We start from the raw sequence: 26364 nt of genomic DNA on the forward strand, positions 1-26364 counted from the left end.
TCTCACAGAAAAGCGGCGTGAAACAGCGCTTGCGCTGTGTTTCGCCGAGTGGGTGAGTTTACCGGAGGCCCAATACCCTACCCTATTCCCTTCCCTACCCTCCCCTATTCCCTTCCCTTCCCTACCCTCCCCTATTACCCTATTCCCTCTTAAAAGGCCGGCAACGCACCTGCAGTTCTTCTGATGCTGCGAGTGTCCATGGGCATTTGCTTACCATCAGGTGACCCGTTTGCTCGTTTGCCGGAGTTTATTTCTTAAAAAAAAAGTACATACGTAATACCAAAATCATTTTCTCATACGAAAATATTTACCATGCTTCAGTTATTTTTCAGTTTAAATTAGTAATTACCTACACACTAAAAAATATTTTTTAGTGTGTAAATATTTCGTAGTAAATTTTTGTGCAGGAACCTAGGTACTTAAATACTTTTAGTGTGTAAATATTTTGTTGTAAATTTTTGTGCAGGAACCTAGGTAATTACTATTTTAAGCTGAAAAATAACTCAAACGTGTTAAATATTCTCGTATGAGAAAATAATTTTGGTATTACGTATGTATGATATTTTTTTTAACACCCGGCCCCTTAAAGCGTGAATACTGATTAATCTGTAATACACGAACAGACTTTCGCATAAAAAGCACCACCAACTGAGCCACGACCTCTGTGGCTCAGTTGGTGGGCTGTTGGCAGCTCAAACCGGGGGTTGCGGGTTCGAATCCGAACAAAAAGTTTTCAATGTTCCCGGGTCTGGATGTGTATGATATAATAAAAATCTTAAATATAATATGTATAGTATAAATGTATTAAATATATTTCCGTTGTCTGGTACCTGTAACACAAGTCTTGCAGGTACTTAGCACGGGGCCAGACTGACGTGGTGTGAAGCGTCCATAGATATTATTATTATTATTATAATAATAGCTCCCACACCGGTTTCGGTGACGGTGGCCGGTTTCATTGAAACCAGGCCAGCTACGCAGGAGTAATTTTATAGTGCCCAAGTGTGTGCGCAGTACACAAGAGCACTCTCTATTCCTTTACTCTCATAACCCAGTGGGACGGAAGACCGACACGACCGGTGAGAGATCAGGCGCAGGACCGACTTTTTACATGCCCATCCGACGCATGGATCATCTTACTTGTCAGACAATCAGGTGATCAGCCTGCATTGTCCTAACCAAACTTGGAAATAACATGTTTCCAACGCGGGAATCGAACCCACGACCTCCGAAGAGCCGCGCTCTATACCACTAGACCACGAAGGCGTTGATTATTATTATAATTATACTATGACTGTGCTATGACTACTTAAATGACGTTCACTATTCCGTAGCACTGAAATTCGTTTTGGTGCGGAAACCCTACCATATTCTGGGATAAAAGTATACCTTGTCCTTTTCCAGGACACAAAGTATCTCCATACCAAACTGCAAATAACAGCCTTTTGGGAGTGAAGAGGTAACAGACAGGCAAACTTCCGCATCTGATATATTAGTATGGGTTCAGGATTGGTATAGGATTAAAGCGGTGTTTCATGACCTTTTTCTGCCACGGACCCCTAGGAAATCATGTACAGTTTTTAGGGACCCCTTAATAAAATAAACAGCAAAAAATCTGAATATGTATGGTCCAGAGACGACACTGCGGACCCCCATACGTATACTTGCGGACCCCCAGGGGTCCGCGGACCACAGGTTGGTAAACACTGGATTAAAGAATTCCCTTTATTCTTGATGGAAAATTTACGGGCAAGGTGCCTGGCCAAGGCAAGCTATCATAATATGGCCTCGCGTATCATTCTTGGGCGGTATCTTGCTTCTTTTGCCAGTACTTGTGGCTTATCCAGGCGCGGTCGCAGCCTAAAATTGGGGCGGGGGGGATTCCCTCAGTAGTCACTTCACTTTTATTTTTTTATCTGCGCCGTCGGACGGTTCTGGGTTCACAGCAGCTGTCTAAGGTCGGACTAAGTGGTGGTTAGGGGATATCTAGAAATTTTGCAATTTTACCTTATTATAAAATAATATTATAAAATATAGAACTAAAAAAATTAGTTTCCAATCATCACCAAAAAATAATCATCATCATTTTGGCCTACGTAGCAAAATATGCATTACTGGAAAAGTGTGTCTAAAACTTCTTATAAGTAAGTGATATAAAACAATAATAATTAATCAACACACGAACATTTTTATTGAATTATTATTAAAGTACAATGAAAAGCACAAAAGAAATCCATTTCGGTGTTAAAACTGTATGAAAATATGAAATCAAATTTAGTTACGCGGTTGGTCACCTGGGGTCTCTAAAGACCCCAGCGTGAATAAACACATCTATTACACACAATAAATGCACGCGAGCTCAGATGAGTGGCAATTATATCAAAATATAATCCCTTTTAGGAAGCTATCTAAAGAGCGGAGTTGCTACGATTAATTTAAACTAGCTATTTGACCGAGCTTTGCTCGGTATTCAACAAAAAACGAATAAAATGACATTTTCTAAAAATGATTCCTAGCTAGATCGATTTATCGCCCCCGAAACACCCTATATACTAAATTTCAAGAAAATCGTTGGAGCCGATTCCGAGATTCCAATTATATATATATATATATATATATATATACAAGAATTGCTCGTTTAAATATATAAGATAAGATACATTTTTTTCTCGTTTTTGCAAACTCCGGGCTATTAAAGACCCCACGCGACCGACCGAGGGTTAAAGATATAAGATTACTGTGGATTAGAATCTAATCGCACCCAAGGTGAAACGTAAAAATTCGTAAATCAAAAACTGAAACGATTTACCATCAAACTTTTAATCATTTGTCATTATAATAATTCTGCTTACAGAACTCCGGAGTAAGTGATAGGTTCTTAAGCCAGTGGCAGAGCGGTTTCGTGAGCAACGGCACGAATGGTGCCGGCACGAAGTGGTTAATCAGCTTCATAATACCATTAGAGAAGCATGACCCAAAGTCGTGGAACACTTCGTCCACTTTTGGTATTTGCGAAAGGTGGTTGATGGGTCCATTAATGACGTCGATAAGTTTCGGTATGATTTCGACCACTCTATGAAAATCATATGTCGCTTCCGACTCCACTTTTTCCAAACTTCCGAATATGTCCCAGATGCTGTTCTGAAAAAAATATGTCGATTATGCTGGATTTACACGGGTGACTAAAGCCGCACGATTTACGCCGCTCGGCGAAAATCGACCGTCTAAATGGCAATTCGACGACGCCGCTTGCGGCTAAAGCCCCAAAGTCGTGCGGCCAATGGCCGCATGCGGCTGGTGACTAAAATCGACCATGCAAACGCTCAGTCGCAAGCGATCGCTTGCTGCAAATGCTTAGGGGAGATCTCAGGCGGCACAGGCGATTTTTGTAGAATGTGTTCCGCGCGACTAAAATCGACCCGTTAGTCACCCGTGTAACTTGAGCATTAGAATATAATCTAGGCTACATGAAGCGGCGGCAGACGACGTGTCGTCGCGACATGGTTTCTATGTATTTCTATGAAGTGTCGCTAGCTTCGTGCTAGCTGCGGAGGGTGTTTCATAGAAATACGTACAAACCAGTAGTGACTAGTGTCGCGACGACACGTCGTCTGCGGTTGTCGCGTGTCGCTCGGTTCCAACTGTACCTTTAGGGCTTTTCCACAGGCTGATCACCTGATTGACTGACAAATAATAATAATAATAATAAAAAAGATGATCCATATGTCGGATGGGCATGTAAAAAGTTCTGCGCCTCGCCTGTCGTGTCGGTCTTCCGTCCCACTGGGTTATGAGAGTAAAGGAATAGAGAGTGCTCTTGTGTACTGCGCACACATTTGGGCACTATAAAATTACTCCTGCGTAGCTGGCCTGGTTTCAATGAAACAGGCCACCGTCACCGAAACCGGTGTGGGAGCTATTATTATTATACACGGCGTATTTTTTGCGCGCTGATGACGCGCGATTCAGATGCGCTCGTCTTCTGCGATGCGTCATCCCTGCTTTAAGCTTTATAAGATTAATATTAAGTCGAATACTTACATCACATAAAACAATGTTAAAAATTGTGAACAGCGACGCAAAAAATATAAATATTTTCATTTTTTTATTACAATACAATCTAACCTATACAAAGCATTGAAATAAAGGCAGGACGTAGGTGTTATAAGTATAATATTATGCTTCAAAAATCGATATTTAGCGTAAAATTGATAATATTAGAATCAAATCAATGCTTGTCACATATCAAAACTTATTAGTTACCAGCTGATGACGCACGCAATTCCGTTGCGCCAAAATTCGTTTATAGCGCGGGAACAGCAAAATTGGTTCAGCGATTTGGGCGTAAAGAAATAACAGACAGACACACTTTCGCATTTATAATATTAGTATGGATTCAATATTTTAATGTCTCTAGTTAGAGTAGGTACAAGTAATTCGTAAAAAATCGGTCCTGTGCCTGATCTCTCGAGTCGTGTCGGTCGGCTATCCACAACTTATTTGACAGATGCTCCATACACTGTCAAGTTATACGTGGGAGAGCCATGCTTCGGCACGAATGGGTCGGCTCGACCGGAGAAATAATAATAATAATAATAATAAATCTTTATTTCAACCCAACAGGTCATATTTTTAAATTACAATTAAATTTAACTAAGTATTATATTTTCAAATTAAAATACTTAATAATATTACTTAATAATATTATATATTTATATAATACCACGTTCTCACAGAAAACCGGCGTGAAACAGCGCTTGCGCTGTTTCACGCCGAGTGAGTGAGTTTACCGGAGGCCCAATCCCCTACCCTATTCCCTTCCCTACTCTCCCCAATTCCCTTCCCATCCCTACCCTCCCCTATTACCCTATTCCCTCTTAAAAGGCCGGCAACGCACCTGCAGCTCTTCTGATGCTACGAGTGTCCATGGGCGACGGAAGTTGCTTTCCATCAGGTGACCCGTTTGCTCGTTTGCCCCCTTATTTCATAAAAAAAAAAGTTAAGTTGTAGATAGCCTATCCGGCACTTATCAGGAAGTGGTGAAACAGGCCCTGAGACTCGCAAGATACAATCAGGACCGACTGCTCTTGAGCGTTAAAGTCGTACACGACGGCAACACAACCACATCATGCAGTCGAGTGTCGAACATACAATACGGCATGACTGGTGAGACATTTGCAATACTTATAGTACTGCTATTTATTGCAAAGTCATTTCATACCAACCATATTTTTGTCCAGTAGTAGATTAATATTTATCAATCAATATAATCAGCGTCAGTCGCCGCACCCGTGGTGGGATGTTAACTGAGAGTATTTCAAAGGTGTAAAAAAAATAATTGCGAAAAGTGATTTTATACCGAATGACAGTTTGATGGGTGATTATTGAGGTCATGCTTAACCAAAAATGCACCGTCAGCCGTATCGCAGACGAGCGATTTAACGTCAGTCGCGTTACTGAACTATGTTAAAAAAATTAAAATATAAAGTCATTTCATACCGTACAAAATTTATACAGGTGAATGTTTATACCTTTTTAATAACAAAGACCACCGTCAGTCGTTATTATGCGTGTGGAAAGCCCGTCAGCCAGCGATATAAGCTATAACCAATATAGCCCTACTTCGCGCTCAATGTATCCTAGGGCGTCGGTAGACGACATTTCCACCTGCAAATATTCAGCTGCCGGCGATTTTCGACCATAAAATTGTCTCACATAGCAATTATTGAATGAAGAAGAATTATATACATTTTACTTTAAAAGCGCCATCTGTTGTTACATACTAAAACTAAAATATCACCTACCGAACCTAAACGTGTATAATCTAGATATGAACCTTTATTGAGTGTGAATTGGGATCTTTTTAGGGCCAATTCACACCGGATCGGCAGCGGCCGGCAGACATAGGAACTTGAATTTCTAGATGTCATTTTTTTGGGCTGAAATATGGTCTCCTAGTTGTTATTACATAAAAAAATGTAAAAAGACTCATCTACGTGTAATAATAAGGGAGTAATATTTTTTTTAGAAATTTTAGTATGGAGCCGACATGAAAAATGAGCATAATATCTCTGGAATCGCATGGTTGGCCGTTATATCCTCACACACTATTATAGTACTAATAATTATTACTCACATTTTGGCATATTTTGTATTACGGCACCATTTGTACTTCATTTTGGTTAATTAAAAACTTAATTCAAATAGAAAGAAGAAAGAAATTATTATGGTGATATAATTGTTCCCTCTCTTTTTTCAGTGTTTTCCAGTGTCCCCAGTAACAATTTAAAACTTCCAACTGAATTAAGTTAAATTCAGCCCCGGGTCTAGGGGGGGGGGGCAAGCCGGGGCCTATGCCCCGGGCGGCAAATTCAGGGGGCGGCCAAATTCACACTTCACGGACCAATTAGCTGTTGTTGTGTCGTTAAAGCAATTAGTTGCTCACAAAATAGTATTATTATTCGCCAATAGATGTCAGGAAGAGTCATATTTTTCGATTATCGATAAAACACGAATAAAAAGACATGTTCTAAAAATAATTCCTAGCTAGATCGATTTATCGCCCCCGAAACCCCCTATATACTTACTAAATTTCATGAAAATCGTTGGAGCCGATTCCGAGATTTCCTATATATACAAGGTGTAACAAAAATAAGTGATAATACTTTAGGGTGTGTACGTGTTCCTTATAGAGAGTTCACTGTGAAAGTAGCAGCGCTGAAAGACCAATTTTTTTTTCACTTTTGTATGAGGAAACTCGTGACGTTCGGGCGCTTGCCCATATAAAAGTGAAAAACATATATATATATATTCAAGAATTGCTAGTTTCTTCCCATTTTATACAAAAATAAAAAGGTGTTTTATAAAGTTTTTTTACAATTGACTATATAGATGCCATTTTGTTCGATAGCGTCTTGCCATCTTGTCGGTATGATCCCATTGCTATAAACATTTTGGGGCTTCTGATGAAAAGACAGCAACAGGTGATTTTGGCAGTTCTCTTGTGATGTCAACCTGACACTGCCTAAGGAATTCTGCAGCGACCGAAACAGGTGGAAATCTGAAGGTGCAAGATCAGGACTAGGTATACGGATGCATTAATACCTCCCAGCCAAACTCCCGTATTTTTTGCTGAGTGGCTAAAGATAAGATGCGTGAGGTCCAGCGTTATCGTGATAAAAAACCACACCCCTTCTTTTTTTACGAAATAAGGGGGCAGACAAGCAAACGGGTCACCTGATGGAAAGCAACTTCCGTTGCCCATGGACACTTGTAGCATCAGAAGAGCTGCAAGTGCGTTGCCGGCTTTTTAAGAGGGAATAGGGTAATAGGGGAGGGAAGGGAAGGGAATAGGGGAGGGTGGGGAAAGGAATAGGGTAGGGGGATGGGGCCTCCGGTAAACTCACTCACTCGGAGAAACACAGCGCAAGCGCTGTTTCACGCGGGTTTTCTGTGAGAACGTGGTATTACTTCGGTCGAGCCGGCCCATTCGTGCTGAAGCACGGCTCTCCCACGTCTTCTGTTGATTAATTCCAGCTGCTTTCTCTCAACTTCTTGCTTTAATCTCAATTCTCATATTTATCAACAGGCTAAGTAGGCAGGAGCCTAGGGCGGCAGATTAAGATCGGCGGCAAACTTAGCCCCATTTTTTTATCTTACAGAAATAAAAAATCCTACCAAAAACATTTCTTGTAAAATATTGACCACATAAGGTATACTCGCTGAAAAAGATATGAGATCTCATGTAGAGCCAATTAGCTTGTTGAGACTTTGGGACACTGGAGTAAATGATAACTGGACTGTCAGATCAGAAGTGTATTTTATTCATGAAACTTACGGCTATATATACAAAATTTTACAGACTAGAAAGAGACATTTATACATTTATACAATGGAGACAAAACATAAACAAAACGATAGCAATGAAAATTGAGAAGATACATATTGTGTGACATATTGTGTGGTGTGAGACAGTATACTTTACGATGAGAGGGAAGATATGAGATTTATTGAACTTTGAACCTCACTATCTTCCTACCCATTGTATGTCACCACAAGCTTTTGAATCTACACGGCCTAACTGTACTGACCCTAACTTTAACAAATTCTACATATGTACCATTAATATGTAAGGTTTCGCCGTTTCGCTACCGCACAGGGTGAAACCTTGTGTGGTCGTCTCAGCAAAAATTTTCAAAAAATGTTTTTGGTGGGATATGGTTGTGAACTAAACTAACGTATTGACTTTCAAATATCAAAAAAAATCAAAAATTGAATAGCCTACAGGCGGCAAAGTAAATCCGTCACTGAGTGAAAGAACATTAATCTTCTAATTATAGGGTCCTTACTAGTATAACCTAGTAGACTGTATCGACTACCGTCGTACCGTACAGCTGATTTTCGGGATAAAAAGTATCCTATGTCCTTCATCAGGTCTCAAAGAATCATCATACCACAGGACATCAGGCATTCTCGTCTAAAAAAAAGTGTGGCCAGAACTAAGAATATTTCCAATAGCTAGGCCATATTAAGAACTTAAAAAAAATATGGACTAACCTAACCCTGTAACTAGCCATTTTGATTAATAATCCTAGTACTAGGTCTAGCCGCGCAGCTTTTTGAAGTTAAAAGTTCTTTAGCGGCGTTGAGCACTTTTGTGGAATGGGTAAAAACTCACGTCGCGCTTATCAGATTCTCGTGCTGATCGGAAAACCGTAAGACGGTTGGAGAGTAGTGTTGTAACATCGAAATCGATTAATCGAACAATCGATTATTTTTTTTCGATTGTAAGGGTTTCGATTATTTAAAAAAAATATTTTTTTTTTAAATCGATTTTCATAAAAAATGGATTAAAAAATTTTTGTAAGGATTTCGATTAATTAAAAAAAAAGATTTTTTAAAAATCGATTTTCATAAAAAATGGGTTACTTAAAAATTTATTCGATTGTAGTGGTTTCGATTATATAAAAAAATCATTTTTTTTAAAAATCGATTATTATAAAAAGGGGTTAAAAAAATAATGCACTTCAAACAATAATCAAGTTTTCACTTCTGCCGGCACTCTCGGAGTGCAACCCGTCTTTTTTTTAGACCAGCATTGTATGGAAATTTCCTGATGTCCTTTAACCAAGATCGGCTCAGTGGCAGACAAACACACTTTTGCAGTTATAATATTAGTATGAATACATGGATTTGAGAAATACCTAAATTAAGAAGACAATTATATAAAAAAATATATTAAGACAATTTAAACATAATAAACGAAATATTTATAGTTATATAATAAGTCTAAACGTAAATTCAAAAGCCGATACAGAGAATCCATACTATAGCTTATGTCTCTTTTACACCCGAAAAAATCGTTTTGTGGGAATGAGACAGCAGTAGTGAAAGCATAATATACCTAGCGAAATAGAGAAACAAAGGCCTGAGCAAGCGAGATGTCACTATCAGCATAGAGGAATAAATATATACTGGTCTCTGCTATCAGTAACGCTGCGTGGTAAAAAGAGACGTGTGATACATGACGGGAGAACTCTTTTTTGACGTCCAGTAGGCACTTATCAGCACGTTGACAATAGGCATGATGACTATTTTTTTTTCTTATCGGCAATTGAAAGACACATAAAAAATAGAAACATCGTTAAAAGAATGACTCTGATAGCTTAAATATTCACCAAGATATTATGACAATTCAAATATCTCATAAAAAAGACCTGCCCGAAACGCTCCATGCAAAGTGCTACGAAAGTATGACGTCAGTCTTTCGTAGTTTGTACGCATCGGGAGACAACTTTGTTCGACAGGTATATTAAATATTGCGTTTATGAAAGTGGTCTCATAACAAACGTTGCTTTTAATTGCATAAGCTATTGAATTGTATACAAATATTAAGATGTTTAATTGAAAAAAAAATTTGACTTGAATATCCAACTTTGAAGGCACATAACAAAAAAAATACAAATTCTATCAAGCTGAATTTTGGGAACACTTATTTTTTACCGTGATTTCTTTATTTTATTAACAAAATTCGCTAATCTTTGACCTTGTCATCATCCCTATTTAATCTCATAAAAATATGCTTGTGTAAGTGTATACGTACACATATTTTACACACACATGTAAATCAATTTTGGTTTCGTTTGACAGCTCGAGATTTTTGCTCTATTCCGCTAGGTATATTAACTTTATGAGTGAAAGAGACAAACGATAGGTCAACGATCAAATCTCCAAACAATCTTTCCAAAAAAAACCTATTGGCTGGGGCACTCCCACAGAAATAAATCAAGATAGAACGGCGACGCGCGTGCGTTGCTAAGGAATCGATCGTGTCAATTTTTGCTTTGCATTTAGTTAGAACAAATAACTTACCCGTGGAAAGAAATACCTCTTTTTGACCGATTTATTTCGTACTTCTGTTTTTACAATTAGATACTGCACATTTGCAGAGGCATTTTTGCACAACCGCTCCGGTGTAATCAAGTCGAGACGTACGCGCTGACTAAATGAACAAATCTTGCTCACTTGTGCAAGATTGAAACACGCGTACTCCACCCGCTTAGCCGTTCTATCTTGATTTATTTCTGTGGGCACTCCCGTGTCTCCAGAAAATCACCTTTGAAAATTCTTATTGCTAAAAATAAAATTTCAAGACCTGGAAAGAACGTGCTTATGATTTGGCGTACAAGAATTTTTACTATATTTTTGAGTATATAATAAAAATTTTTCATTATTACTTTAGAGACCTTTATTAATCTAATTATAATATTTTGAACAAATATTACTACTGAACGACCTACTGCACTGTTTTCATTGCTAGTAATTTTTTCTGTAGATTCTGTAATTTCCTGTGCATTATTTGTATTTTCTTGAGTAGGTTCTGTACTTGTTTTCTCTGCATTGTCCAATAGAGATGGCTGAAAAAAAGTTGCATTAATTAAAATTGCATAACCTAGGGAATAATAAATAGGGAATAATACGAAAAAGGTCGCAACAATTTTTTGTTTTTTCACTAAAAAATCACAAAATATTCTCAGAACAAACGGACAGACTGTCTGTCTGATAATATTTCGAACAAATATTACTACTGAACGACCTACTGCACTGTTTTCATTGCTAGTAATTTTTTCTGTAGATTCTGTAGTTTCCTCTACATTATTTGTATTTTCTTGCGTAGGTTCTGTACTTGATTTCTCTGCATTGTCGAATAGAAATGGCTGAAAAAAAGGTTGCATTAATTAAAATTGTATAAACTACTTATTAATAGGGAATAATACGAAAAAGGTCGCAACAATTTTTTGTTTTTTCACTGAAAAATCACAAAATATTCTCAACCCAGTCGCGTATTAAAAAAAAAGTCGCCTGCTTTGGCAGATATTTAATGGCCCTTATACTAAGCTAGCTGTTGCCCGCGACTTCGTCCGCGTTAACATAGTATAATAACAAAGATGGATAGTCCGCTGACAAATATGAAAAAGTAAAATATAACCTCCACCTTTTTTGAAGTCGGTTAAAAAGTAGCCTAAGTTACACCTTACTACATCAGCTATCTACCAAAAAAAAGTCCCGGCAAAATAGCTCGAGCCGTTTCAGAGACTAGCCGGAACAAACAGACAGAGAGACAAACAGACATACAGACAAAAATTGTAAAAAATGTTGTTTTGGTGTATGTATCGTATAAAGATTCATATGCATGTAGTAAAAAACGGTTCTTTCAATATTACAAACAGACACTCCAATTTTATTTATATGTATCGATGTATCTATGTATAGATGTATAGATATATACAGGGAGTAACAAAAATGAGTGATAATACTTTAGGGTGTGTACGTGTTCCTTGTAGAGAGTTCACTGTGAAAGTAGCATCGCTGGAAGACCAAAATTTTTTTCACTTTTGTATGGGCAAGGGTCCGAACCCTTGCCCATACAAAAGTGTAAAAAAAAATTCGTCTTTTAGAGCTGCTACTTTCACAGTGAACTCTTTACAAGGAACACGTACACACCCTAAAGTATTATCACTTATTTTTGTTACACACTATAGATAACGCCCACAACTCTGTTGTGCCGAAATTTGTATATCGCGCCGGAACCGTACATTTTTAGCCGACTTCCAAAAAGGAGGAGGTCATATTATATTATATTCGGCTGTGGTTTTTTTTGTATGTTCAACGATTACTCCGCCGCGCGCCGTTTTCTAAGATAAAAAGTATGTCATTTCCCAGGACTCAAAGTATCTCCATATCAAATTTCATCTAAATTGGTTCAGCTGTTTAAAAGTGTAGAGATAACAGACAGACTCTCGATAAGAAATTTGGAAATGGAAGTAAGGAATGTTTTAAAATGTAGTACAACCAAAATCTACTTACAGCAGATAAAACAATGCAGGAAAAAGTGCACAATAGTAAAAAACAAATAAAATTCATTTTTTTTTACTACTTATTTAAAAATGTAGCTACATAAAGTTACTTAATATCTAAATAAAAAAGCAGTACCTACCTACCGCCACATTATTGAAATTATAATAGTGAAATAGTATAAAATCAATCTTTAAAGCAAATAATTTTGTAGGTACCTTGAAAAATTTATTAATTTATATTGCTTATTACATACAAATTATAAAAAACGTCAGAATAAAGCCACTGATTATTTAACCAAAACAAAGCTTGAAAAAAAAACGATTATTATGAAGATACTGAAGATACTTACGTGGGAGAGCCATGCTTCGGGCTGGTTTGACCGGAGAAATACCACGTTCTCACAGAAAACCGGCGTGAAACAGCGCTTGCGCTATGTTTCGCCGAGTGAGTGAGTTTACCGGAGGCCCAAACCCCTTCGCTTTTCCCTTCCCTATCCTCCCCTATTTCCTTCCCTACCCTCCCCTGTTTCCTTCCTTACCCTCCCCTATTACCCTATTCCCTCTTAAAAGGCCGGCAACGCACCTGCCAGCAGCTCTTCTGATGCTGCGAGTGTCCATGAGCAACGGAAGTTGCTTTCCATCAGGTGACCCGTTTGCTCGTTTGCCTCCTTATTTCATAAAAAAAGATAAAATAAATCGGCCAAGTAAGAGTCGGACTCGCGTTCAAAGAGTAGTATGGGAGCCGTATAGTATGTATAGTATTACTATACTATACATACTATATATATAGTATGCGATAATACGATTTATCAAATCATCCTATGACATATATACCGACGCGCTCAGAAAACTTCAATAGCGCGATGCAGGAATATTAGGCGAATTGTGGGTACCGCTACATTATGTTTTTTTAATGTGCAAAGAGAATTCATTATTATTATTACTGTTACTCTATCTATCAAGTTAAGTTGTAGATAGTCTATCCGGCATTTATCAGGAAGTGGTGCTCTAGTTTTGAGCTTGGCTACTATTAAAACAAGCGAGTAGGTATGTGCCCGTTTTTAAAAATCAGGTTTTTTTCGGGCAATATAATGTGCGGTGATGAGAAAAAGGGGTAATAATTTTATAATACTAAAAATATATTATAAGATTTTTTACATAACAATTAAACCTATAAAAGGAAAAAGAACAACGTTAAGTTTCACAGATTTTATTTAAGTCAAGACAGGTCTTCGAAACCATTTTGTAATTATTTAGTTCGCTTAAGTGAAAATAATGACTTAAAAACCTGACTGTAGACCTTTCACATATTATTTATGTTTGGTCTTGTTAAATGTATTTATTAGGTAAGTCAGAATAGGGCCCGGGAAAAGGACGTCTACAAGCTTCTTGACGGCTGAAACCATCCAGTTCCAGCAGAATCTAATAATCGCGTAAACGGTCGGCATGAATTGCCTAAGCTCTTTGAGTAGCCATTTTGTGATGACTGGGAACATTGAATTGTCCTTAGGTGCTGATTCCATATCTGTCGATGATTTATCATCCGACTCTTTGTTTCCTTCGCACGACGTACTATTTCCTCCACCCGACGCGCTCTTTTTTTCGCTGGGCGCATTCTTTCCTTCGCTCGACGAGTCCTTTCCTCCGCTCGACGAGTCCTTTCCTCCACTCGACGAGTCCTTTCCTCCACTCGACGAGTTCTTTCCTCCGCCCGACGAGCCTTTGCCTCCATTTGACGAGCTATGTTTATCACCTGACGAGCTTTGTTTTCCACCTGACGAGTTTTGTTTTTCACCTGACGGTTGAGGCTGAAAATATTTTGAAATGAATGAAGACGGTAGAACCAGGTAAGAAATAGTAAAAAAATTACGATTTTTTTCCATAAATGGAGCTTTAGGGCCCGAAAAATGATTTGTTAAAAAAACTGGGGATTTTAAGTTCAAGATATTTAAGCCGGATGATCAATTGGCATGTTACAAGGTTTGTGTAAATTAAAAACACAGGAAAATGTGAAAAAAACCGGGAAAATTATTTGAAAGTGCTTATCTCACGAACTACTTGATGAATTTTTAAGTTACTTGGCACTTATTATGTAGAGTAAAACATAGGCTATATTTTTGCGGGAAAATGTACGGTTTCCGTAAAATTCCTAATTTATGCAGGCGAAGCCGAAGGCAAAGAATCATTTAGTTATTTAATAAAATAATTCCGTTTCGTCGTGTTGCGGTCTAAATTGAATATATACGACCTTTACCAGGGGTTCCCGAACTTATTTTGTCTACAGCCCTCTTTGAGAACCAATTATGTTATACCACCCCCATTGTTTCAATTTATGAGTAATCGTTGAACATACAAAAAAAAGTACATACAGCCGAACCTATTACATACTCCTTTTTGGAAGTCGGTCAAAAATATATCCAGATCAAATGAGATAATTATAAATCACCCCCCAAGCCTCTACACAACGCCCCAATTTTTTTCTGGGTCCCACACTGCCCCCACTTTATACCTTCAATGCCCACAAGGGGCTTCGTGCCCCAAAGAAGCACCGAAGACGCCCTCTATAGGTGGGTGAACCACATCAGAAGAATGAGGGAGGAGAAGAAAATTTCTGTTGTGGTATCACTGGACATAGAGGGGGCCTTCGGTAGTGCTTGGTGGCCGGCCGTAAAGGTTCGGTTGGCTGAAGTTGGGTGTCCGGAGAACCTGAGGCGGGTTATCAGCAGCTACCTGAGTGGAAGGTGTGTGAATGTTAGATATGCCGGAGGAGAAGTGAACAGGGGGACCGACAAGGAGTCCCAGGATCCATAGGCAGTCCTATTCTGTGGAACCTCTTATTGGACTCCCTGTTAAGGATGTGTTTTGTCAGGCCTTCGCTGACGACATCGTGCTCGTTTTTGAGGGAGACTCGGCTTAAGAGGTAGAGTTTAAAGGCAACGAAATGTTAAGCGTCATCAAAAACTGGGGCAGAGCCAATAAATTGAACTTTGCGCCGCACAAAACCTGTGCATTACTGTCGACAAGGCGACCAAAATATCACACATCGCGTTTGAGAATGGGGAGTGTGGAAATTAAATATTACAGCGAAATAAAGATTCTGGGCCTTATTATCGTCAAAGGCTTGACGTTTAACGCCCACGTCAGCAGCATTTGCCAAAAGGCAATCAAGCGCTTCAAGCAGCTTGCCAGGGCCACTAGAGTAGGTTGGGTGCTTAACCCCCAATTAGTTAAGGTTATTTATACGGCGGTCATAGAACCAACTATTTTGTGTGCACCGGCAGCGTGGGCACCCACCGTGGAAAAGATGGGGGTCCAAAAAAGGCTCAACTCCGTCCAACGGGGTTTTGCCCTGAAGATCTGCAAAGCATATCGAACCGTCTCCCTGAACTCTGCGCTGCTGTTGGCTGGGATACTCCCTCTTGATCTCAGAATACTTGAAGCATCGAGACTATATAATGAGATCAAGAAGGGAGTGTCGTACCCGGCTTTGAGGGACAGGGAGGTGGAACGAATGGCTTCCGCGGTTGAGGACCCACATCCGGCAGAGCTGGTAAAGTTGAGGTCTGGGATGGTAGATGAGGACTCGTATGCTGACGTGGTTGACAGCCACATCCATAGGATCTATACGGTCGGCAGCAAGATTGAGGGTCGAGTCGGAACCGCTCTCTCCGTATGGAATGGTGAGGCCGAGACGAAGGCCGTCAAGCTTGCTTTGTCGCCGTATTGCACCGTCTACCAAGCCGAACTTGTAGCGCTCCAAAGAGCAGTAAGCATAGCCTGCAAGAGTGGAATGGCGAAGGTCGGTATCCTTAGCGATTCCAGATCGGCTCTGCAGGCTTCCCTTAGTTCCCCTCATCCTCTGGCAGTGCAAACAAGGGCAGCCCTCCGAAAAGCTGCATTGCAAAGGCGGAGGTCTCCCTGTTTTAGATCAAGGCGCTCGCAGGGTTGAGAGGGAACGAGAGGGTTGACGAATTAGCCAAGGAGGCCGCGCTGAGATTGAGAAGGAAACCTGACTACGATCTGTGTCCTGTTTCATTCGTTAAGCGTATTTTGAGAGAGGATACGATTAAGGAATGGGACAGGAGATACGAAGTGGGAGGAACGGCCGGAGTCACGAAGCTCTTTTTCCCAAGCGCTGCTGCTGCATACAAAATAGTCAAAAAGAAAGACATCACACACCACACAAATTCTGACTGGACACGGCGGATTCGCCTTCTACTTGCACAGATTCAAGCTGAAGGAGGATCCGTCGTGCCTGTGTCAGCCACGAGTTGAAGAGAAGGTTCCTCAGTCCTCACCTGTTACTCGAGTGTCCAATTTTTGCTATCAATAGATATGATGTTTGTTACTCGTATGAAGATGAAGAGTAACAAACATCCTCGTATGTGTGGATGTTTGTTACTCTTTCACGCAAACACTACTGAATGGATTAAGGAGCTTTATCGCCCACTTTATGAAAGGCTGATGTATCCATACCAATATTATAAATGCGAAAGTGTGTCTGTCTGTCTGTTACCTCTTCACGCCCATACCGCTGAACCGATTTTGCTGAAATTTGGTATGGAGATACTTTGAGACCCGGCAAAGGACATAGGATACTTTTTGTCCCGGAAAAATGTACGGTTCCCGCGCGATAAACTAATTTTGGCGCAACGGAGTTGCGGCCGTCATGAGTACTATATAAATATACTTACTGCTGCCGTTGCGAGATAGAAGACGCAGCATAGCGCTACCAACAATATTAGCCTCATTTTGAACTAGAGCACTACTGTTGATGTAACCCTCTAAACGTGTGAAAGATTGCTTTTATATTTTGATGAAATTTCCAATTTTTCGGCATGACACATCTGCAATTCGGTACGGTCGCTGACAAGCCCGATGTACTATAGTTGGACCTTATTAACATGGGGGTAAGGGCGAAAAGTGTAAAGAAGTAGAAAAAAGTTTGATATTTAGCGTAAAATTGATATTTAAATCGATTGTAAACACAAATGCGTGGTATACACGCTTATTTTACATGTAATGGCGTACATACACTTTAGGTAGGCTTGGCAAGTTCAAATCATCGCGCTTGCAGCCTATAACAAAGCTTGTAAAACTGACGCCGCCATATTGCACATTTGTATAATGTCAAATGTTTCACATCCCTTTATTAATGTCATCCAAGTTATGCGGTTTTTATGCGGCTGAATTTGGAATCACTAGCTGCGTTAGTGTCATTGTGAATGACAGCTGTTTTAAATCCACGCGCATGACAAGTGGTTGACATTGTCATCCACGACTGACAAGGATGTTTTCGACAGTAAAGTTTTGAGAATGTTCATAAAAGAAAAAAAAACATATTTTTAATATATTCATATTCAAATAGATATCTAAGCATAATACATATTGTTACATGCTAGGGTTCGAGGATTTGGAGAGAAAGATCTGCTGACTCTCTTGAAGACTTTATTCACTAAGTCCAGGTCACACAAGGACACACTAGGTCACAACACTAAGCACTAAGTCCAAAATACTAAGCACTATCACTGTCCTAGGTCGTAGCCAAGTCGAAGGTTTCACTGGTTCACTCACTATTGATCACTTGTTGTCACTCCGAAATCGCCTTGATGATCGCTCGAACCGAACTGAATTCCGGGCCGTCTACCTGCGGCTTTTTATATGGCGAGACGAATTCCAGAAAGTTCCCGATTCACGTAAACAAGTAAACAAGTATGGGAACTTTCTAGGAGGCTCGAGCATGTACCACCTAGCGCCATCTAGTTTCGAGTAGGGGATTTATGTGTAGTGTGTCGTCTGATCAGTTTCGCTGGTTTGCCGCTAGATGGCACAATATAATTATATTAATAACTAATATATATATATATATATATATATATATATATATATATATATATATATATATATATATATATATATATATATATATATATATACAAGCATTGCTTGTTTAAAGATATAAGACTAGCTATTTGACCGAGCTTTGCTCGGTATTCGATAAAACACGAATTAAATGACATTTTCTAAAAATTATTCCTAGCTAGATCGATTTATCGCCCCCGAAACCCGATTCCGAGGTTCCAATTATATATTTATATATATACAAGAATTGCTCGTTTTAAGATATAAAATAAGATAATCCTTATAAAGGAAAGCCTATAGCTACCTAAGGGTGGGTTGCACCAACTTACTTTAACTACAATGCAAAATGTCAAATCTTTGGTTAAATCCAAAAATGGGGCCATACTTAATCATAACTATAGAGCTCGACAAGGCTTTAAATGCACGTGGCGAAAAAAGGAACTAACGCTCTCATCATACAAAAACGCCATTTTTGACAGTTCTCCTTTACCAGCAGCGCCCACGTTCATTTAAAGCCTTGTCGGACCAGCAACGTCTTCTGTCAAATTCTGTGGTCAAAGTTAAGGTTAAAGTTAAATTAGCCTTAACTATAACCATAACATTAACTTTAACCACGTCTCTGGTACAACCCACCCTAAACCTAGTAGATAGGCTTAGGACATAGGATACAACAAAACCAATTATTGCTATTGAAAACGTGTTTGTTTAAACATAAAAAGTTTACAATCTATTTATCTCGATAATGTTTCAAAAGTGCAATTTTATCCATAACTAGCTGTCCCGGTGAACTTCGAGTCACTTTAAAACCTTCCCTGGACTTCAAGGATTATTTTAAGACTAAAATTAGCCAAATCGGTTCAGCCGTTATCGAGTTATAGCGTTACTAACACAATTGAAGATCTATTTTTATATATATGTCGTAGGATTATTTGATAAATCGAATTATCGCGAAAATTCCAGGGATTTCGCAAAAACACGATAATTGCTGTTTATATTTTTAAATTTTTCTAAAAAAAGTTAGGTTTTTTGGGAAAACGCGAGTTGCCTTAGAAACATTGCACTTTTAGATAACTTTTCGCACTATTTTTTAAGTCTAACTGCAATTTTAAACACATTAAAATACAGTGTGTAACAAAAATAAGTGATAATACTTTAAGGTGTGTACGTGTTCCTTGTAGAGAGTTCACTGTGAAAGTAGCAGCGCTGAAAGACGATTTTTTTTTCAATTTTGTATGGGCAATGGCCCGAGCGTCACGAGTTTCCCCATACAAAAGTAAAAAAAAAAATTTGGTCTTTCAACGCTGCTACTTTCACAGTGAACTCTCTACAAGGAACATGTACACACCCTAAAGTATTATCAATTATTTTTGTTACACCCTGTATATCAAAAACTGCTAGCTGGCTTACAAAAACAACCACAAACAAAACAACGCGTGACAATGAATTGACATTTAAAACGTCAAGTCTTCAACCAATCAGAGAAGATGTTGTTGTGGGGCGCATAAACCGACCAATAAGTGATTTTTTTCGATAATAACTAACGATTCGTTTCGCAATCTTACTAAGGCGACTCGCGTTTTCGCTAAAACACTACCTCTTGTCAGTAAAGTTGAAAAATGTAATCACCATTGTCTAATTATCCGTGTTTTCGCGAAGTCCCTAGAACTTTCGCGATAATTCGATTTATCAAATTATCCTACGACATATATAGATAATTATTAATATTGAGTTGGCAATTGAAAAGAAAAGCTTGAAGCCACGAAAACCAATAAGTAATAAATGATTTTCATGAATCATAAAATGTTTTAGTACTCGAATTCCATCGGCATACATAAACGTTGTACAACCTATTTGACAAAATGAAAAATATATTTTTTTCTTTTTTTGTGCTCATGATCGCAATTATTCAAAGTTTTGCGCAGGTATAGTAAGGATCAATTCAATCCGCAACGCGACGCGTGGATGCATTTTAAAATTTGTACTGAATTGACAGATTTCAATTGCATGAGACGTCTTACAAATCCAAACAAATATGCATCTACACGTCTCGTTGCGGTCTGAATTGACCCTTAGACATAGTTCAAATTTAATATGCCACAGCAGATTTTGTCAATTTTTGGGTCATTGCCGCCGCGTGGCCAGAAAAATATGCTACCTATTTCATCTGCTATAGTGGATTTTGACAGAACAATTTGTAGGTGCTTGGTCTGTAAAATATTATGCAACCCTTTTTTGTTAAGGTTCAGTAGCCAATGGCAAAAAACGAAACCCTTATAGATTCGTCATGTCTGTCTGTCTGTCTGTCCGTCCGTATGTCACAGCCACTTTTCTCCGAAACTATAAGAGCTATACTACTGAAACTAGGTAAGTATATGTAGTCTGTGAACCGCATTAAGATATTGATATAAAAATGGAAAAACCATTAAAAAATCCCCATAGGTACAACGGTGGGTACAACTGAAAAAAAAAATTTTTTTTCATCTAACCTATGCGTGTGGGGTATAATAGGTCTTCAAAAATCATATTGAAGTTTCTAATATAATTTTTTCTAATCTGAATAGTTTGCGAGAGAGACTCTTGCAAAGTAGTAAAATGTGTGTCGCCCCCCCATCTAACTTCTGTGATAAATCTAAAAAAATATAATATGATATACATTACTATAAAAAATACCAACGAAAATTGGTTTGAACGAGATCTAGCAGGTATTTTTTTTACGTCATAAATGGTAAAAATTAAATAAAGTTCATTAACTCAACTGAAATATAAAAATAAATCAAAAACTTTTTAATTTCATACAAATAAACCTTAAGGCTGCTGCGGAAATCTTCATGGACGGGTCCAACTCGCACTTGGCCGGTTTTATATGTAAAAGTAAAATTAATTTGTGATTCTGCAATTTCATTTTCATCGTGTGTTACAAATTAATTTATTTCAAATTACATGAAATTTCAAAATAAATTTAAAATTTCTCGCTTACTTCGTTCGTAAGATTTTTTTTACATGATTTTTTATTCAAACGTTTATTCTCATAGGTCCATTACCAACAGAATAACAACAGAATTCAAAATTTGTATTATATAATAACTATAATTAAAATAACTTTTTATATTGTACTGTGTACAATGTTAAGTGTACCTATTTACTTTTCTATCGAAGTATATTTTTAAAGGATGTCCTTAGCTTTAAAAGCAGATTTTTTAAAGGCAGCACAATTATTATTATGCCTCGGATTTTAGTCAGTAATTGGCAGCAATTTCATTGTACTAAACTAACGTGCAGAAATTATAGACGGTAGCACATGTCAAGTTAACAATGTAGCCTTTATTACTTTTTCTATAGGTCTAATCTTATCAAAGATCTTGCTTCACTTTGCGACACTAAACTTTTATAAATACCACCCGGCCGAAAATACTTTTTTTAAATAAGGGGGGCAAACGAGCCAACGGATCTACGGACCTAATGGAAAGCAAACTACCGTCGCCCATGGACACTCGCAACACTAGAAGAGCTGCAGGTGCGTGCCAGTTGCTGCTACTTGTTACCCTAATTTTACCCTTTTGTTACAGGTGCCCTACGACTACATACCCCTAGGGCGTCGCCAGGGTCCCATATACCCTTCAGACGTGGCCCTGAACTACGAACGACTTTACCCCTCCCGAAGAAAATTCTGACCGACTGACCTAAATACATCAATCAATAAAGTTTGAGCTCTTGTATCTTCAAGTTATTGTAGACTGTAGTCCATTGACACGACACCTCTCTCTTTATTTATATTGCTATCTCTTTTCCACTTAATATAACTTTATGGTGCGAACCGTACATTTTTCCGGTATGAAAATTATATTATGTCCTTTCTCGGGACTCAAAGTATCTCCATACCAAATTTCAGCTAAATCGGTTTAGTAGTTTGGGCGTGAAGAGGAAACAGACAGACAGACGGGCAGACACACTTTAGCATTTATAATATTAGTATGGAATATGGATACTCAATCTTGGAATCTAGCTAGGTGTTGCCCGCAACTTCGGTCGCGTAAAAATGTATGCGATAACCGTACACTTGGCTGAGATATTTTTTTTCCCGAGATGTAAATTATCATCATGGGAAATTCCATCAAAATTGGTTCAGTCAGTAAATAAAAACACAAAGTGACAATAGCACGCTTTTAATCAAAGTTAAAACTACATCACATAAGTAGTGGAGTAAATTTTATAAATTATGTTAAGGGGGCGACTAACCCTAAAGTGTCGATTTTATAATTCATTTTTATACTTGAAAATAAGCTCCGAATTGTTTCATTTTCTAAAATTAGATACTACATTATATTTCCGAGAATTCGATCTGAGCAAAAACATCTTAAAATTTTCTCTATAGAAAAAAAATCACAAAGATGCATCTAATTTTCACGAATTTCTTATTTATTGCCATAACCGTGCATTGAACTAAGTTAATATTTTAACACATTGTATAAAATTCTATCATTGAGTGATCGACCTAGCGGATTTTTAAAATGTTGTATATTTATCGAGTTATTGAGAAAAAACTAATTTGGCGATGAATACCCGTAGTTCTTTTTCACCTGGCATATGAAAGACGGGCGTGAGTGTGAAGAGAGAAGGACGATGTTTGATTTTTGGGGTTGGTCGCCCTCTTAGGAAAAATAAGATGTAAGTTGCTAGGGTTTATCAGGCTAACATTTTACTTTGAATGTTATAGTTTGTCCGCAACCTACTAGTTTTAGTTTTCTAGCTTGCAGCAACCTTTGCTCATTTTAATCTCCATGATTTTAACAAATATACTAACAACCTAGTGTAAGCAGGTTGCCAGCGGCTAGCAAACAGCTCCTAGTTTTATTAAAAAAAAATTCTTTTATCATTTAAAGTTCCAAGGTTATTGACAGCTAGAATCAAACTGTTATTTCAGGTTTCTGACGGCTAACTCTTAACTTTAAAAGAGGTTGCAAGAGGCTACTTGTATCTACTTTTGAAGCTGGTTACTAGCAGCTACCCTCTCACAACTAACTTGCTGGCCCCTCGCAACCAATTTCTACTAATGGTGCAGGTTGCTAAAAGTTAACCGTCGCAACATTAATCTAGTTTTGTCGCTGGTTGCTGGCAACTACAGCCTACCTAGCTCCTAGTAACCTTAATATAGTTCTCGGGTGGTTGCTGAAAGCTAATATATTGCTAGCCCATCGCAACCTTAATCTAGTTTTGTCGCTGGTTGCTGGCAACTACAGCCTACCTAGCTCCTAGTAACCTTAATCTAGTTTTCGGGTGGTTGCTGAAAGCTAATATATTGCTAGCCCATTGCAACCTTAATCTAGTTTTGCGGCAGGTTGCTGGCTGACCGCAGGTTCAAAACCAGCTCATCCACGTTGACGTGATCGGGGACTGGTTGTGCCAACTCCGCGTATCGTCCCGTGTAGTCGTGGTTCTGTATTTCTGCCTGTAAAGAAAATAATAATAGTTAAAAACTAAAAAAAAAAACACGCTTTATTTATATTCTTCTTTTATAAGAACTAATCGAATTCATTTTTTTTTTTAATTTAAACAAATTATTGCATTGTTATAAGCTCTTAATATTGCATATATAAAATTCTCGTGTCACAACTCACAATGTTAGTTACCGTACTCCTAAGAAACGGCTTTACCATTTTTACCAAATTTTACATGCATATTCAGTAAGTCTGAGAATCTAAAATCTGAGAATTTAAAAAGGGCTACTGGGTAAGTTGTACATTTGTAAAATAAATAATAGTAAATTATTACAACTCGAGACTGACGGCGATCATTGCTTGTGGGACGGGATAGCGATGGACGTTGTCATGGGAACATACTTATTTAGTCACTTCAATAAAAAAACATGGGTGAAATACTTGATTAAATCAATATACTTAAATTTTATATTATGGCAAAGCAACGTTTGCCGGGACAGCTAGTTATTATCTAAAATCTACATAATTCTACTGATACTAGGGTTTGCTGGTTTTGGAAAACAAATTTTATTCTTATAAAATATGATTTTTAAACCAGTCCATGCAAGGATTTTTTTTCAGAATCACTGATGGTAAATAGTTTATGGGTAAAGTTGTGTAATTGGGGGGCTAAATGAGCTTTAAAATTTGGCATAAAATATAAAGTTTAATTAAAAAAAAATGAAATATGTGCACACTGCACAGCTGTTTTGCTTTTGACACCAATTTTGTTGACATCGCGCGCTATAAACTGAAGTCCACGCGGACGAAGTCGCGGGCAACAACTAGTATATTATTACTTATAAATATGTGTAATAACTAATAGCAATAAATAACAATAATACGTAAACATACTATAACCTCCTTCTTTTTGGAAGTCGGTTAAAAAGTAGTAAATTACTTAATGAACTGCACTCCTTTTATTTTAAAGCCAGAAATAACTTACCATCACCACACACACCAATATCGCCAGTAAGCAAAACCAACGCCACATCTTCTACCACAAGTTACCAAGTCTACCTGTACCTCTGACAAGGTATACCTGTATACCTGTATATAAACAACAATAAACAAGCATGACTAGTGGCCGTAGCGTAAAAAATGGATGAAGTTAATTAAATAGCTATAGTATAATGGTCAATGCATAATCCTAAATTTGCATGGATTTCACAGATTTTAATTGGCATTGTCCAAAAAAAATCACATTTACTTTTTATATTTTTTTTTTCGTTAAAATAGGGTATTTTAAGAATACGAACTAAATAATTTTGAAATTCATTGGCTGGTTTTTTCTCAAAAAAATTTTAAAGTTTCGCTCTGACGTCATCATCGGCGGCCAATATTTGTCCTCTGCAGTATGTTTTAAATTTCCTTTCAATCTTATTTATAATGGCTGGTTCGTCAAATGCAAGTTCTCATTATGTGAAAGCTGATACGAGAAGCTAACCAAAAGTTCGAAACGTAATGTTGGTCGAATTTATTGCTAATTTAACGCCATTGAAGGTCAAACAAAGGTTAAACATATATTTGTTCAAAAATATAAGTACGGTAACTAATGGGTATTTTTTTCGTTTATATACAGAAAAAGGATCACTGACCTTATTCCTCGAAATGTTTTTGTAATGAGCAAAATTAAAAAAAATGGACAATCCCCATTGCGTGAGACGTCTTGCAATTTGCAAATCCGTTATAAATTTAGAAATGCATCTACGCGTTGACTGTACTGACCCAAAGACGTGAGACAAGAAGTAGACAAAACGCCAAAAGAAATTTTTCGCGTTTTAGCTACTTTTTGAGGGTTTCGGGTGTTTTATGTTAATAATAGCAGAATTGTTTTTGTAAATCATTTTGTCTATCAAATTGTGTTTTTGTAAATCCGTAAATAATATCACATTTTGACGACCTCTGTGGCTCAGTTGGTGGGCTATTGGTAGCTCAAGCTGGGGGTCGCGGGTTCGAATCCCGCCGACGGAACAAAAAGTTTTCAAAGTTCGTGGGTCATGGATGTGTATTAAATATGTGTATAATATATAATAAAAATCTTGAATATATGTATAGTATAAAAGTATTAAACACATTACACAAGTCCTTCAGGTACTTAGTACGGGGCCAGACTGACGTGGTGTGTAGCGTACAGAGATATTAAAAAAAAATTGTAACAGATTTTTCTAAATTCTTTACAAAATATTTTATTTTAAACTGGACACAAACCATTTTAGTTACATTTTAATCCGGGTAACACATGCGCTGAAAAACCTTTTTCATTTAAAAGTTTACGGTCAAAGGCATTCGTAAAACATTTTAGTTCGAAATATTAAAATTGCAACACTTTTTTTTACTTTTTTTTTTGCTATTACTTAAGCTAGTTTTGCGGCTACACCGCGAGATTACAAGGAAATGTTTGTACAGTTCGACAAGACTTTATATGAACGTGGCGAGAAAAGCTATCGCTTCTATCATACAAAAACGTCATTTTTGACATATGTTTGACAGTTCTCCTTTACCAGCAGCGCTCCCGTCAATGTCGCCCACGTTCATAGAAAGTATGGGGGGTAGATGGAGGAGAACTATCTTATATGGGGGATATAAGGATATTTGAAAAAGTGTCCAGCTGTACGCAGTAAATTACAGTTGAAAAATCCTCCAAGAGTGGCGCTAGTTGCAGCAAAGGG

General features: G+C 37.8%; 1 protein-coding gene and 2 long non-coding RNA genes across 5 annotated transcripts; 1 reads left to right on the forward strand and 2 right to left on the reverse strand.

Annotated features, from left to right (window-relative positions):
* Positions 1-2803: 2803 nt before the first annotated feature.
* On the reverse strand, positions 2804-11939 carry LOC121738103. The gene is made up of 3 exons (XR_006037229.1): positions 11929-11939; positions 4042-4120; positions 2804-3141 (listed from the first exon to the last, which is right to left on the reverse strand). It is a non-coding gene; the product is annotated as an uncharacterized LOC121738103 (long non-coding RNA).
* Positions 11940-13649: 1710 nt separating this feature from the next.
* On the reverse strand, positions 13650-17203 carry LOC121738101 (golgin subfamily A member 6-like protein 2). Of its 3 annotated transcripts, none has more exons than XM_042129946.1 (3): positions 17051-17203; positions 14053-14164; positions 13650-14010 (listed from the first exon to the last, which is right to left on the reverse strand). In XM_042129946.1, the coding sequence occupies exons 1-3, from the start codon at positions 17105-17107 to the stop codon at positions 13667-13669; spliced, it is 513 nt and encodes a 170-aa protein (XP_041985880.1). In that variant the 5' UTR covers positions 17108-17203; the 3' UTR covers positions 13650-13666. The 3 variants fall into 3 exon arrangements, with proteins under 3 accessions (XP_041985880.1, XP_041985879.1, XP_041985878.1); XM_042129945.1 differs by adding an exon at positions 15913-15918 and having other exon boundaries at positions 13650-14137; positions 17051-17175; XM_042129944.1 differs by having other exon boundaries at positions 13650-14164.
* Positions 17204-20044: 2841 nt separating this feature from the next.
* LOC121738104 lies at positions 20045-21938 on the forward strand. Its single transcript, XR_006037230.1, has 2 exons — positions 20045-20140; positions 21785-21938. It is a non-coding gene; the product is annotated as an uncharacterized LOC121738104 (long non-coding RNA).
* The last annotated feature ends 4426 nt before the right edge of the window (positions 21939-26364 follow it).

This window comes from Aricia agestis, chromosome 22 (genome assembly GCF_905147365.1).
Source record: "Aricia agestis chromosome 22, ilAriAges1.1, whole genome shotgun sequence".
Classification (NCBI taxonomy): Eukaryota; Metazoa; Arthropoda; class Insecta; order Lepidoptera; family Lycaenidae; genus Aricia; species Aricia agestis.

Coding starts and splice junctions, on each gene's coding strand:
- LOC121738101 (XM_042129944.1), bottom strand. CDS start 17,107: ATGAGGCTAATATTGTTGGTAGCGCTATGCTGCGTCTTCTATCTCGCA. Junction 14,165..17,050: donor TCTATCTCGCAACGGCAGCA/GTAAGTATATTT, acceptor AAATATTTTCAG/CCTCAACCGTCAGGTGAAAA.